General features: G+C 42.3%; 1 protein-coding gene across 6 annotated transcripts in view; it reads right to left on the bottom strand.

Moving 5' to 3' along the window:
• Positions 1 to 16,225, bottom strand: part of MCTP2 (multiple C2 and transmembrane domain containing 2) — a 251,996-nt gene that overhangs the window by 160,153 nt on the left and 75,618 nt on the right. For all 6 annotated transcript variants that reach the window (XM_079914839.1, XM_079914836.1, XM_079914835.1 and 3 more), the window contains 2 exons: positions 9,990 to 10,052; positions 8,708 to 8,816 (listed from right to left, as the gene is read on the bottom strand). In XM_079914839.1, the coding sequence (XP_079770965.1) occupies positions 8,708 to 8,816; positions 9,990 to 10,052 (172 nt within the window). The remainder of the gene's footprint in view (positions 1 to 8,707; positions 8,817 to 9,989; positions 10,053 to 16,225) is intronic.

Here is a 16,225-nt window from a genome sequence, read left to right as displayed (position 1 = left end):
CACCAGAGGGCATCAGCAACCTAGTATGCTAGTGCACAGCAGGACACTATGCAACCACCCTTCACATGAACAATAAACACAGGGTTTCAATGAAAGGGCTGTTGTTTTCCAGGAATTAATGCTCCGGGATTTAAGCTTTGAGTGGTGCATTTTTTCCAAGACAAGAGGCCTGCCCATGTCACATGGTGCTCATGCCAGGCCTAGAAAACAGGGCTGCTGGCTTTAGCAATACCAGTTCGAGGACACCAAAATATTTTCTTGGCCGCATTCCCTTTCATGGGACACTGAGCCAGGGTTCAACACTCTCTATATGTCAATCAAACTGTGAAGCAGTTAGACTTAAAATGAATTGGTCCTTTTTTTGTTATTGAGTTGTATGAGCTGCTTGTAAATTTTGGAGATTAATCCTTTGTCAGTTGCTTCATTTGCAAATATTTTCTCCCATTTAATTCAAAAAGAGTCATGTACCAAAATGTTCATTGCAGCTCTATTTACAATAACCAGGAGATGGAAGCAATCTAAGTGTCCATCATCGGATGAATGGATAAAGAAGATGTGGCTTATATATACAATGGAATATTACTCAGCCATAAAAAGAAACGAAATTGAGTTATTTGTAGTGAGGTGGATGGACCTAGAGTCTGTCATACAGAGTGAAGTAAGTCAGAAAGAGAAAGACAAATACCGTATGCTAACACATATATATGGAATCTAAGAAAAAAAAAATGTCATGAATAACCCACAGGTAAGATGGGAATAAAGACATAGACCTACTAGAGAATGGACTTGAGGACATGGGGAGGGGGAAGGGTAAGCTGTGACAAAGTGAGAGAGTGGCATGGACATATATACACTACCAAACGTAAAATAGATAGCTAGTGGGAAGCAGCTGCATGGCACAGGGAGATCAGCTCCATGCTTTGTGACCACCTAGAGGGGTGGGAGGGAGGGAGACACAAGAGGGAAGAGATATGGGAACATATGTATATGTATAACTGATTCACTTTGTTATAAAGCAGAAACTAACACACCATTGTAAAGCAATTATACTCCAATAAAGATGTAAATAAATAAATAAATAAATAAATAAATAAAATAAAATAAAATGAATTGTTCCTACCACATTCCTTCTGCTTTACCAATCTCAAAATTATGGACCCTCAAGAGTTAACCAGACAATGGCTCAGACGGAGAACTTAATACAGGTGTCTGGTTTGGTCAAAAACAATACAGTCTGTAGAACCTCCCAGAAAAAGAGTGGGAAGGAAACGGGAAATATAAAGGAGTAAAAGGAAGAAGCTGGGATGAGGGAGAGGAGTGGAAAGATAGAGCAAAGGAAAATTAGGTGACAGAAAAGGAGGGAATGTGTGACCAGCAGACAGGCAACAGGGAATAACCGGGACAGAGCAGAGAGACAGGGAGGGCTCGAGTTTTCTCCTAGAGATGGCTTGGGAAGATGGGCTTCAGGAAATGCCTGGGCATTTTACAGCATCCAAGTAAGGCTCATTCCTAGAAAGACCACTGTAGCAACCCAAGTGGCCCAGCAAAGGAAAAAAACAAAAAGAGGCTGTTTAGCACAGAACTCTCCAACAGTGGGTCAAGTCTAGTCAAAGCTGAAGGACTACACGCCAGGGAATTGAAGAGAAATTCCTGAGGAACTGGAAAATGACCTGTAAGAGGCAATCTTCTCAACGTGGCCACACTTCCAGAGGGACCTCATCAAAACCTCTCAGTGCTCCATGATACTGGTCTTACATCCACAGTGACTCATAGATGGACAGGCATGATCATGACAGCGAGGTGAGTTACTGCTTAGTCACTCACTAACTCCAGTTCTTTTTCATGAGCTGTGGGTTTTGCTGGGTTTACTCAGTGTACACACACACACACACACACACACACACATACACACACATTCCCCTATCTATCTATTCTGTACAAGGAATAGAGGAGTTGACAGCTAAAGGCCCTGGGACGCTCTGGGTGGCGACTACATAACAGTACGTTCCTGACACCCTCGCTAGCCCTGTACATTGTTTAGAATTAGCAACTTCCTAGTATAACAAACATCACCAAATCTCCCAGAAAATCTCAAAATCACAACTTGATAGTCTACTTAACAAACCAGCCCTGTGTCTGAGCCAGAGAAGTGAGAGATTTAGATAAAATGTTCACAGCACTCTTTACACCAGGGAAAGCCATCGTCCAGCCCCTAGCTGATGGATTCATAACCCTGTGAGAAGTTGGGGGGATCCCTGTTTCTGAGAGGCTCTCCTCCTTCTTTCTGGATGGGCCGAGTGACAAAGTTTCCAGTCCTCAATCACAAACCCTATAAAGGCCTTTGAACATCCTTTCTTTAGGTATGTCAGAAACATCTTTTCCTGAGAGAGATATGATGACTTTTCACTTTACTGCCCAGTGAAAATATAGGGGGGAAAAAATGACTTTTTACTACCCAACATCCTAGATTTTTCTGCATTCTTTTATGTCACATTACTGAGATGTTTTCCAGATACTTCATTTGAAAACATGAGCTTCACAACTTGATCACTTCCTCATGAGCTTGTACCTCCTTATTTTAAATAAAGATGTACTTGGCTACTCTAAAAAGCAGCTTCTCCAAGAGAAAATCCAAAATCAGATCATGATATTCTAGACTGAGGTCAGCAAATTTTGGACATGGGTAAAATCCAGCCTCGTGCCTGTTTTTAGAAATAAAGTTGTACTGGAGCATGGTCATGTCCACTGGTTTACATATTATCTATGGCTGTTCGGTCACTAGACCAGCAGAGTAGCTGTCACTAAGTTTATGGACCTATGCCCCATAAACTCTAAAATATTCATTTCTGTCCCTGTACAGAAAAGGTTTGCCAACCCATGTTCTAGATGAAATGTTACCTACGCAGCAATGATTATGTAATAATCCAAAGAAAATGGTGACCTCTTCCCTCGGCAGGGAATGATTCATCAAAAAATATTTTTCTCCCTAAAAATTCACCAAGAGTGATGGCACAATTGGGTTAAATATCCTGGAGCAGGTCCTCTGTAGTCAACGGTGCAACACATTTCAATAACACTTTGAAGGCATCCCTGTCATAAGTGAAATCAATATTTGATCAAATTGATTATATTTTAGACAAATATAAAATACATGATTGAATATATGTAAAATAAAACATAAATCAACTCCTATGCTGAAGACGGGGCATAAAGAGAGAGCACAAGGGTACTGACAAATTAACCCAAACTAAGAGCCAAGTGTCCAAGGTCACTGATGGGAAAGCTGACACGGATCACAGGAACCAGCTCTGCAGTGGGAGTCAGGATCACGGGCCAAGTTCATTATCATTATTCATTAATTACCATAACACGCACACTACCATTTATTGACTATTTTCTCTATGTACGGCACTATGTTACATACACTTTCTTTTTTTCAGTTCTTACAACTACATTATAAGGCAAGCTACATCATGCCCATTTTGCAGATGGGTAAATTCCACTTGAGAATGAGTGAGTCACCATCAGAAATCACAAGCCAAGAAGTAGATTGTAATGTCTCATTCCTCCTCTTGTCCCCCAGAACCACCCATTCTGGTGAGTCCTGCCTCAGCCACTGCCTCCCTGCAAGTCCCTGGTCAAGTCACTTAGTCTCTGTACTTCAATCACCTGAATTAGGACTTCTGTTAAATGGGTTGCTTGTATGTAAGTCTTTTTTTTTCTGGACTCTATCACTAGGTCCCAGTCGAGTACCAGTGTGATGCTCATCTCACTGAAGGGACTGAATAAACGCTTGCTGAGTCAAGGTGTGAGTGAAGGAACTCTGTTCCCCCCTGGGAAGATGTTTTCCCTTTCACGATAGTCTTTAATACTCCTTGCCTTTAAGTCCGGCACTTGAGTTGGATTTCCCTAATGAAGAACTAAAATGTATTAAAAGCATTCTATGTATAAACCTCCAGTATGGCACGGTAGGGCATACGAAGATGAATAAAACGGTTACCCAGCTAATATAGCACTAATAGCAACAGGGATGACCAGGCATTTATCCAACTGAGGGTAAAGGTGTATGGTTTATAGAGGTAAAATTTTCATAGGACCGAGATGACAGGGAGCTTATGTCCGTGAAAAATATAAAAGACTAGATAGAAATGCCATGTGAATAGATCTTGAAGGATATTTAGTACTGAAACTATCGGCTATCGATCCCATATCCAGAGAATCGGAGAACATGTGATACAGCGTAGTGTAAATTCACAGATAATTCACAAGTCCTTTTATCTTTGGTACTTTGGCACATCACACCGTTCTCTGTACCTAATTATGTTAATGAGGTGAATACCACGTTAAATTATGTTCAGAGAATACAACTGGAGTAAGAGTGCAAATGCATAATGAGGTCCGGCCCCAAGAAAAGAAAACGCTGTGTCTAATCGGGAACTGAAACTCTCCCTACCAGGGGAAGCACGTGTTTCTGCTCAAGTGCCACCACCCAGTGTCTAGAGCAGTGGTCCTCACAAGGTGGTTCCTGGACCAGCTGCAATCGTGATCCCTTGGGAACTTGTCAGAAATGTAAGTTCTCGGGCCACACCCCAGACCTACAGAATCAGAACCTCTGGGGGTGGGCAATGTGTATTTTCATAAGCCCTCTAGGTTGTTCTGATACTCACTCAAATTTGAGAACTACTGGCCGGAAGGACTGTGCTGGATAAAATTCTGAGGGTGGGCTGGGCTCCATAGAAAATATTGGCATAGCAATAAGCCATGTCAGTCCGGGGCAAAGGAGGCAAGCACAGGCGCCAGTGACTATGATCCCTGCACAGATCAACAGTGGGCACCGAACATGCCCTGATCACTACCTTAATACCTGTGAAAATCGAGCAGTCCTGAACACAGTCACAGTAAGGAAGGCACGCCACACTGCAAAGTCTAGGAGAAGCACTTGCTGAGAGGGGGATGTTTTCTTAATAGATAATGATTAATCTTCCCAATAAATAAAAGAGACAGGAACAATGTTACTGGTTGTAAAAGATATAGGTGCTGAAACAGGTTATGATCTAGATGGCTTACTAGGTATTTATCCTTGGATTATATTAGGTTGACACAAGATAAAGCCAAATGTCATATGATGCTTAACTCGGATGAAACTACAAAGAGAGAGATGGTATTGACGGGATTAGAGCACAGATTACAGTCTCTCCTTTGGCCCTGAAGCAGCGAGGTGTGGAGTAGCACACAAAAACCCTATTGTTTCGGTCATTTTCTGATGTAGGCAATGGCTCCCCCGTCATCTGCCAGGTTTACTGACTGTCTCCTGAGTATCTGTTGTAAGGGTACTGGTGTGATATATCAAGGGTGGTGTGGCCAGATCACTCACATCAATTAGGGATAAATAATCAGAACAGATGGCAAAACTGGAAAAGGGGCAGCTGGTCCTGGAAGAGGTCCAAGGCCTAGGCACAGCCCCGAAGTTACACACTATATTGGAGCTTTCCAAAAATTTACAACAGGACGTGTATTTTAAAGGTTTAGAGCACTTTCTTTCCAGTAGAGTTAAATGTGCTCTCTGTGGAACACACTTCCAATCTCCAGATAAACTGTTCCAAATCGAGCTCCATAATGAGCATCATTTGACAGAAGCATCCACTGGACACTGCAGGTTCTGAGCAAGAGTCAGGATATTTGTGGGTAGGCACCTCACTCGAGTTTATGATCGTGTCCCTCAGATGTGATTTCAGGTACAAGATTGCTATCTGCCCCAAATCATTCAAAATAACCTTAAGAGAGCCATCTATTAAGATGCAGACATTTATGATAGTAGTACACAATGACAGTACACAAGAAGTTGCACAACTGATGGATAAGAAATTATAACTTTGACAGAAAACACTATTTACCAACAAGTAGAAAGTGAAATTTGTTCACCATTTTGAAATCCTGAGAAATTACGAAAAGACAGAGAGAGAGAGAGAAAGAGACAGAAAAGAGAAAGATAGTAATTTTGTTTTCAAAAAGTGGGTATATGCAGATCTAAAAGATGGAAGTCGGTGAGATCAGATTGATGGAAGAACCCACAGTCCAAAACAGGAGCAGTAGAAAGTCACAGCAGAAAAAGTTTCAGGGGCAGAGGTGGGCCAAGAGGCTAGGATGACAGGTGAACCAGGGATGCTCCAGCTTGGAGGCAGTGGATACAGGAAGCAGAAGATGGCCTGAGCAAGTACCACGGTGACTGCTTGGCACAGCACACATAGAGCAGCTGGATGGCCCAGCACTGCCCTGTCCCTTTGGTGCTGAGCAGTGACCAGCAAAGGCACTTGCAAGCAGGAAACGTGAGCGTGGGCAGGAAGCCATTGAGGAAGGTTTTCCATGACGGGGCATCACCAGGAGCCGGCCTGAACGACTGGCTCTCCCTGTCTGGCTGCATGTCCCAACCCTGCTTATGCTCAGTGAAGTCAGGACACAGTAAGTAAAAACAGCATCCACAGATGGCAACAGGGACACACAAATAGAAAGAGGAGCGGAAAGCACAACCCAAGGATATCCGAGGGAGAAAGCACCAAACGGGAGATTTTCAACGTATACTTAATGCTCTCAAAGCTGATGGCAACCTCTCATGCATGAAATAGCCTGTTCTAAAAATGAAAAAAAAAAAAAATGCCAACTCAAAAGATGAACAGAATATCACAATGATCATAACAACTGACGAGAAAACAGTGAGCTGGAAGGCCCGGCTGAGGAATTCTTCCTGAAAAAAAAATGTAATGGCAAGAATGAGGAAGAAGAAGTAAGAGACACAGAAGACAAATGGAAGGGAGACCCATCCTCCGTTTCACAGTTTTTCCAAAACAAAGTAGAGAGGAACTAGCAGGACAGACTGGCAAAGACCTGGAGAAAGACACAAAATTCTTTAGAATAAAAAGGTCCCACCTACTAAAAGAAATAAATGAAAAGAGACAACAAAGGAAAAACAGATATGTTTACCTGTAATGAGATGTTAAACCTCTGAAGGACAAAAGAGGCCATAAAAATGAGGGGTAAACAGCAGACTGGCGAAGAAAAATTGCAACACCCAACAAACAAATGAATGCTGAAAATTTTAAAGACTCACAAAAATTTAGAAGGAGGGCTTCTCTGGTGGCGCAGTGGTTGAGAGTCCGCCTGCTGATGCAGGGGACACAGGTTCGTGCCCCGGTCCAGGAAGATCCCACATGCCGCAGAGCGGCTGGGCCCGTGAGCCATGGCCGCTGAGCCTGCGCGTCCGGAGCCTGTGCTCCGCAACGGGAGAGGCCACAGCAGTGAGAGGCCCGCGTGCCGCAGAAAAAAAGAAAAAAAAATTTAGAAGGAAAAGCTCAATGGAAAACTGGGCAAAGGATACAGAGAGCCATTCACAGGAGAGGAACTACAAAGGGCCATGTTCATCACCATCATAATCCACGAAGCACGACTTAAAACAAGTGGACACTTGACCTAGAAGATTGCCAAAAACTAAGCAGAGTGATAAAAGGAAATATTCAATGGCGACAAGGTAGGGAACACATAACCATAGTGTAGGAGAGGACATACTCTGTACCTTTTAGGGGGCCATGTACCAGTATCTCTTACATTGGAAAATGTGCATCTTCAGGATCCTGTAATTGCATTTCTAGGTTCTGTCCTGAGCTTAATAACTTTTATTAAGTGCTAGAAGCCCAACAAAGTTTTAAGTCACTACCTTCAATCCTCCTAAAAGCCTATAAGGTAGGTCATTACTAATGTTCTTGTTTTACAGATGGGGAACCTCAGTCACAGGGGGATCCAGGAGCATTTCTTAAATCAAATAGCAATAAATGGAAAAAACTGAGCCCAGGCAGTCTGACTCCACTGTCTGCTCTTAAACATACACTATTTTTAATCTAAGATATATTCTTATCTGTGTATGGAGCCATATACAGTATGTTTATTACAGCATCATTTATATGGCTGATAAAGTAAGAAAAAACAACTATCATCAGCAGAGAAACAGATACTTAACACAGCATACTATGGAATACTATTAGTATTTAAAAGAAGGGAGATATAGTTATGTGGAAAAGCATGGAAATTTTTTAATTCATATTGTAAAGTTTAAAAAAACTTAGTGCAGAATATGGAATATGCAGAATAATACTGCAGAATAACGATATTAAGATATCACTTTAATTAAGAAATATACGTGTGTGTAAATGCACAGAAAGAGGTAGCAAAGGTGAACAGATCAATCACATATAACATCATAACAGATGTTATCCAGAGGGAGGGGAGTCCAGTGGGATTTCAGGGCAGGAAGGAGGGTGGTTCAAAGGGCATTTCCATCTATGCGTATGTTTGCTAACTTAGATCAAGAATGTATTTACGTATTTCTCATGGATAATTAAACTAGGATCAAGGAAACATTTTCTTTAGCAGTGGTTATATACCAGCCATAAAGCACTTACAGCGATCTTATTTCATTCTACAATAACATTATGTGATCATCAATATTTGATTATTATTAATCATAAAAAAAGGACAGTAAGATTCCATGTGTTTCAATAACTCAATGCAAATACCTTGATACCTGGAGAAGCTCAGATTTGAGCTCCAGTCTAGCACCAGCCATGCTGAGATGGAAAAAGGTGACTAGCAAGGTTGACAGGAGAGTTGAGAGGAAGAGGTCTGCAGGCTACCAAGGGGGCCCAGAGCCAGGCCTTACCACAGCGATCCCGGACCACCAGGTTCCGGCCTTCTTTCAGGTGGATGGTGAGGAGGTAGGCGAAAGGGTTGGGCAGGTTACTCAAGCCGTCGCCGGCTTCCCCGAGAGTCTGCACAGATGGAGAAGGCATTGAAGTCAGTTGTCTTAGGCCCAAGAAACAGAATGTCGGAAACACTTCTTCATTTAAGGAAAAAAGATGATCACTGTAATGGCGAATCTGTGAGCGTCATCCTCTGCTCCCACCCACCCATGTCGATGACATGGTTACACTGTTCTTTATCCTTCTCCCCAGCGGGATTCTATGAGAATTCATGACAATAGCTTCACAGTATTAACTTCCCAAGAAGAAGCAGGTAAGTTGCATGCCGACATCTGACATCCCCCTAAACTCACCCATGCCCTGCAGGATCCTTATCCTACAGCTCCCAGTGGAGGACCCAGAGAGGATATACAATGCAGAAGTCCAGCTATGGGGCGGGGTCCCACGACCCTGGTCCACACCTCTCAGCTCGGATGTGCGATGTCTCCCTCCTCTTCTCCCCTCAGCCCACCAACCCCCATCAGTTCAGGTACACCTCCTGCACATGTAACAAAAACACTCCCATTCACAACTACTCAGCTGATCACCTACTAATCCATGTCCAGCCAACATGGGCCCCACACCTGGGTCCATATGGGAGACACTTCCTCTCTGCTCTCCTGCCTGTGGCATATTTTTCTTTCACTCCCTGGTCCCCATTATAGTGTTTCCTACACTTATCCACACAGTCTCACCTCCCACCAAGTTCACTTTTCCTCTCCAGGAATGCATCAACTCCTACAAGCCACAACATCAAATTCAGTTTCTGAATATTTCTTAAACGAATCCAATTCAAGTTTTGAAAAGAGCAAATTTGTGTCTTTTGGGAGAAAAAGTACAAATAAAATGATTTATTTTTCATTTATTTGAATTTCAATGAATCGATCTGTGGCTAAGTCACTCTCCACAGCGTTCTTTTGAAAGTTCCTCGTCCACATTTCAAAGCACATCAAAATGGCTTTGTCTCCTGTACCATCTCACTCAATTTCATGGCTCTGTATTTTTAGAAGAATCTATCCCACTCTGACAAATCAATAGACACTGAATTCATCTTTTCCAGACACAATTTGCAAGGCCTGTCTTTGTGGGTGGTAACAGTTCGGGATCCTTTAGAAATAAAAGAGGCAAAGATCCAAACATTTGATAAGAAATATTTATAGCATTTACTTTAGTGTTTCTTTGTTTTTAAGGAATGTCACTTACAGATAGCTCTTTGAAACGTTGGGATGTCAGAGAAGCATTCAGATCACCACTTCCACAGAGCTTCTGTAAACAAGAAGAAAAAGTAATAATAACCCTGCTTTTAAAAAACCAAAAGAATATCAACCTACAAGGATATCCTTTATCTATCGGGTGTTTCCCTTTGAAGCTGCCATTTGCATAGTCAAATGCAGGCTGCCTTCCGGAGTGTGTGGCAAGTCTCGGCAGTAAAAGGCTGACTCACTGGAGTCCATCTGGTTGCAGCCTCTGCCCTCTTAGTCATTGATCAGCATGTGGATAAGGCCGATTCCGTTCTCCTGAAGGGCCGCTGAGGCATCCGTAGTTCATCCAAGTCATTAGCGTGCCAGCAACTTTGTCCCAGGGGAGGCAGTGTGAGCAGCAGGGCCATCCTGCCAGGTCCCTCCATCGAGGACCTGCCTGGTCCCCCAGCCATCAAAGAGAAAAGGGCTATCAGGTACCAGAGACCGGAGTTTATCAGTCTAGTAGGACACATTTCAAATGTGACCACAAAGACCTTCCTCCAAACATAACCTCATGGGTCTAGCAACTGTACAAGAGCCAACCAAAGAGTAAGGAAATGCAACTTCTCAACAAATGATCTCAGACTGAGGGGTGTCTATGTTTCCTACTTAAATATGCCTCTGACAACCTAGGAAATGATGCCACCAGGCACTGAAGTGAGCGCGGTTCGGCAGTTAGTATGGGACGCAGTAAACATTTGCATTCTATCAGGTTTTATATGTACCAATGTGGGGTCCAGAGGAGCTCTGGGATTTTATGAAGGTTCTGGGTTAGATGTGAGGATAGCTACCTGCATGGAAAGGCAAAGTGGAAGGGAAGGGATTAAAAGGTCTCCCAGCATTTTAGGGATGTTCCCGTTTGTCGGACACATTAGCCAGGGCTGCTTTCCTGTGGGAAAACATGAGATTTCTCCCTCCAAACAAGGCTGAGTAACTCTGAAGTTATGAAATTTAGATACAGGCAGCAGGCCTGCAGAGATTGCTTAGATGACCATGAAGCTTTGAGGGGGCGAAGATGGGGAACAGATGCACTGTGGTCATTGGTCCTTCCCACCCACAGCAAAGATCAGGGAGATTGTGGCGCAATTCAGAGATCCTGCTTGGATGGAAGGCAGGTTGCCTTCCAAGACATTCTCTGTCTCTCTCTCTCTCTCCCTGTCTCTCTATCAAGTGGAGTTCAGGCAGCAACAGAACCTGGATTCTACAACAATAGGGCATTTCTTCAGGCCCTAAGAGGGCTGACAAAGGGCTGCAAACAAGCAGGGCTCTTTGGTCTACCCCCTCTGCATGCAGTGACACCAAGAAATGCTGCAGCGAGGCAGAAACAAGCCCCGATCACAAGTCGGCATGGAGCCTCCCAAGCCCTCACCGGGGAGCAGAGAAGCCCTATGGCTGTTTGTACCTGTGCTTCTCCCATCACATCTGCCCCTTTCTCCCAGTCCCAGCTCGAATGTCCCTTTACTGTGAATACATTTCATTCAATTCAAATTCACACAGGACCCAGGGTGATTTCAGACACTTGGACCTTTCTCTAAGGACCCCAGCACTTCAGTCACTGGTGCCCCTGGCTCTGGAAGGATCACCACTGCCCAGCTGGGCAAAGAGCCCTCACTCTCAATGTGGGCTCGACCTGACAGCAGACAAGGAAGGAGGCAGCTGGGCCTCTGTTGGTCACCTTCCCGTCCATTTCCCAGTCGGTACCTCCTACTTGTGTTATGTGTAAAATGACACCCGGGGGAGTGGGACAGGACGGCCTGAAGACCGCTCTATGACGACAATCAAATCTTACTCAACTCTCCCAATTTCAAAAGATTTCTCCTCATGCCTTTTACACTATTACTCTCCTCATGATTATCTCCTGGAAGCTCAGCGATTCCTCTTCTGCCTGATCTGCAAAACCCAAAATACCCCGATCAGGTCTTCATGTGCAGAACCAACAAGTAACATCAGCTGTCTGATCTTCTGCAGCCTGATCACCCCGTTAGTGTCTCCAGTTTTATGAAACGAATCAACGTTCCACTTAACCAATCCTGTTTGAAGGCAGTTCTGTAAAACTGCCAGTGTTGGGATCAGAATTCCTGTTTAAAGTGCATGGTCCCGTATCTTCTACTGTCACCTTCTGCTGTCAAACAGAAGAGTGAATGTTTCTTAAAAACCATCACTCCTCAGACCAACACACCATACACACTCTCCCAAGGGAGCCTCCCTGTACTTAATGATCACGTTCATTCAGTGACAAAATAAGCCCACATCACCACCATCATTTACACACTATCAAAAATGAACACGTTGCTTTTATTCAAATACTCAATAAGTCTTCCACTTAGAACAACGCGGAAATTAAATGTGAAGAATGACATTAATTCAACATTATGGCTCGTTTTACTCACAGAAGTCACAGAACTTAAAGTTATGATTCCCACAGCCACCGTAACTGTCACACGCCGTGTATACACACCGAGGAAGGAAAGTGATCACCATAAAGAAGCCAGGAAAGGCTACAGCAGTACAGGAGTACCGGGTTACAGCTGCTGGGGGACACATAACTTTGAGTATTCCTGACACTCTGCATGGAACTGAAGGTACTATTCACTGAGTAGAAGTTGCATTATTTTCAGCTTCTTTGTAAACCTAGTAACTACATCACTGAATTTTTCATTAAAAAAGTACAATTAGTATTTTTCTTACAGGAATCCCTGGTATCTGTCATCATGAGATTTTTTCTTTGATGTTCTCAACAAGCAAAATCAAGCACTCTAATTTTTCTTTTTAAATTTTACTTTAAAAAATTAATACACAGTGAAATTGACTTTTTACATGTGTGTACAATGCAATGACTTTTTTACACATGTATATATTTGTGTAACTACCACCACTATTGGGGCATAAAACGGTTCCCCCAAAAAACTCCTGCATGCAATCCTACTGTTATCATATTGTTCCCTCACCCCTAATCCATGGCAGTCATTGACCTGTCCTCATCCTATAGCTTCATCTTTTTCCATAATGTCGTATAAATGGAATACATGCAAACTTGACACTGGCTGACATCTTTCACTTGGCCCAATGCCTTTGAAATCCATTCAAGTCGGCAACTGTATAAATAGTTCTTTTTTTTTAATTACTGAATAGTATTCCATCATTATGAGTGTACCATAGTTTGTTTATCCATTAAGCACTGGTTTTAACCATTTTAAACAAATGTTTCCAAGGACATACTCAGGAAAAGACAAATAATCTTGAATATCACCAATGCTGAGAAGTCTTAATATGACAAAACTCTCTAATTGTACACAAACATTCAGAAACTCAGCATTAACATGTTGGCATGAGGCTAGTCATCTCTCACACAACTCTCACTGTTACCTTTTAGATAAGTGGCATTTGTGTGTGTGTCTCTGTATGTGTGTGTGTGTGTGTGTGTATTTAATGACAGCAAATTTATATTGCTATTTCCATTTTATCTTGCTAAGGTGAAATTCATGGGAAGGTATGTAAATACATACAAGGTAATACATACAAGACTACAAATGTATTAACATGAGGAGATACCAGAATGGATGGGTCAATTATTTAAAACAAAAAGAAAATCTCCTCTAGCCTCCAAGGATCTTAAGAACAAGACACTGATGTGAAAAAACATTTTCTTTTGTGTACACTAAATGTGATCTTGTACAAATATCACCTCCCACGTGGCCGTCTGAAGGATCTTAGCACGAAGAATTCACAGGAAGTTAAATAATAAGTGATGTAAACAATCACTGGCTGTTTAAACTTTACTGGAAGAAGACATAAACCCACATGCAGGAAAGCTAAATAAGAGTAACACATTGGCTGAGAAGATCACTTAAGATTTTCTTTGGGAAATACTCTATTCAAGTACATGAGTATAGCAAACGATATATATTGATGATACATATTTAGTTAATTACTTAACCCACATCTATTTCTAAGAATGTGAATACTCAGGAAGAGCATACTCACAGACACAAATACCTACAGGGGAAAGGAAGCAGCAAAAGGAGCAAAGGGGCTCAGATGGCTAGACAGACCATTAAGCGATGCTTGGATACAGTGATAGAAGTAAAACAACTCACATGACAATCAGAGGTCAAAATTAGAACGCCCGTTCAGAAAAATTCAGGTCTACCAAATGGCTGAGTTTACTCGTAATCAAATTTTTTTCAATACATCTTTATTGGAGTATAATTGTTTCACAATGCTGTGTTAGTTTCTGTTATACAACAATGTGAATAAGGCATATGTATACATATATCCCCATATCCCCTCCCTCTTTTTTTTTCTGGTACGTGGGCCTCTCACTGTTGTGGCCTTTCCCGCTGCGGAGCACAGGCTCCAGATGCGCAGGCCCAGCGGCCATGGCTCACGGGCCCAGCCGCTCCGTGACATGTGGGATCTTTGCGGACCGGGGCACGAACCCGTGTCCCCTGCATCGGCAGGTGGACTCTCAACCACTGTGCCACCAGGGAAGCCCTATCCCCTCCCTCTTGAGCCTCCCACCCACCCTCCCTATCCCACCCCTCCAGGTGGTCACAAAGCACCGAGCTGATCTCCCTGTGCTACGCGGCTGCTTCCCACCAGCTACCTATTTTACATTTGAGAGTGTATATATGTCAGTGCTACTCTCACTTTGCTGCAGCTTCCACCTCCCCCACCGTGTCCTCAAGTCCATTCTCTACGTCTGTGTCTTTATTCCTGTCCTGCCCCTAGGTTCATCAGAACCATTTTTTTTTTAACTTCCACATATATGTGTTAGCATATGGTATTTGTTATTCTCTCTCTGACTTACTTCACTCTGTACGACAGTCTCTAGGTCCATCCACCTCACTACAAATAACTCAATTTCGTTTCTTTTTATGGCGAGTAATATTCCATTGTGTATATGTGCCACATCTTCTTTACCCATTCATCTGTCAATGGACACTTAGGTTGCTTCCATGTCCTGGCTATTGTAAATAGTGCTGCAATGAACATTGTGACACATGTCTCTTTTTGAATTATGGCATTCGTAGGGTATATGCCCAGTAGTGGGATTGTTGGGTCATATGGTAGTTCTATTTTTAGTTTCTTAAGGAACCTCCATACTGTTCTCCATAGTGGCTGTATCAATTTACATTCCCACAACAGTGCAAGAGGGTTCCCTTTTCACCACACCCTTTCCAGCATTTATTGTTGCTAGATTTTCTGATAATGGTCATTCTGACCAGTGTGAGGTGATACCTCATAGTTTTGATTTGTATTTCTCTAATAATTAGTGATGTTGAGCATCTTCTCATGTGCCTTTTCGCAACCTGTATGTCTTCTTTGGTGAAATGTCTATTTAGGTCTTCTGACCATTTTTTAATTGGGTTGTTTGTTTTTTTGATATTGAGCTCCATGAGCTGTTTGTATATTTTGGAGATTAATCCTTTGTCAGTTGTTTCATTTGCAAATATTTTCTCCCATTCTGAGGGTTGTCCTTTTGTCTTGTTTATGGTTTCCTTGGCTGTGCAAAAGCTTTTAAGTTCAATTAGGTCACATTTGTTTATTTTTGTTCTTATTTTCATTACTCTAGGAGGTGGATCAAAAAAAAATTTTGCTGTGGTTTATGTCAAAGAGTGTTTTTCCTGTTTTCCTCTAAGAGTTTTATTGTGTCTGGACTTACATTTAGGTCTTTAATCCATTTTGAGTTTATTTTTGTGTATGGTGTTAGGTAGTGTTCTAATTTCATTCTTTTACATGTAGCTATCCAGTTTTCCCAGCATCACTTATTGCAGATGCTGTCTTTTCTCCATTGTATATTCTTGCCTCCTTTGTTGTAAATTAGGTGTCCATATGTGTGTGGGTTTATCTCTGGGCATTCTATCCTATCTCATTTATCTATATTTCTGTTTTTGTGCCAGTACCATACTACATTGATTACTGTATCTTTGTAGTATAGTTTGAAGTCGGGGAGCCTGATTCCTCTAGCTCCATTTCTCTTTCTCAAGATTGCTTTGGCTATTCGGGATCTTTATTTTTTAATTTTTATTTATTTATTTTCATCTTTATTGGAGTATAATTGCTTTACAATGGTGTGTTAGTTTCTGCTTTATAACAAAGTGAATCAGTTACACATATACATATGTTCCCATATCTCTTCCCTCTTGCGTCTCCCTCCCTCCCACCCTCCCTATCCCACCCCTCTAGGTGGTCACA

Source organism: Stenella coeruleoalba, assembly GCF_951394435.1.
Source record: "Stenella coeruleoalba genome assembly, chromosome: 2".
Lineage (NCBI taxonomy): Eukaryota > Metazoa > Chordata > Mammalia > Artiodactyla > Delphinidae > Stenella > Stenella coeruleoalba.
Note: the sequence above shows the minus strand (reverse complement) of the source record. Positions and strands in the feature narration are given on the sequence as shown.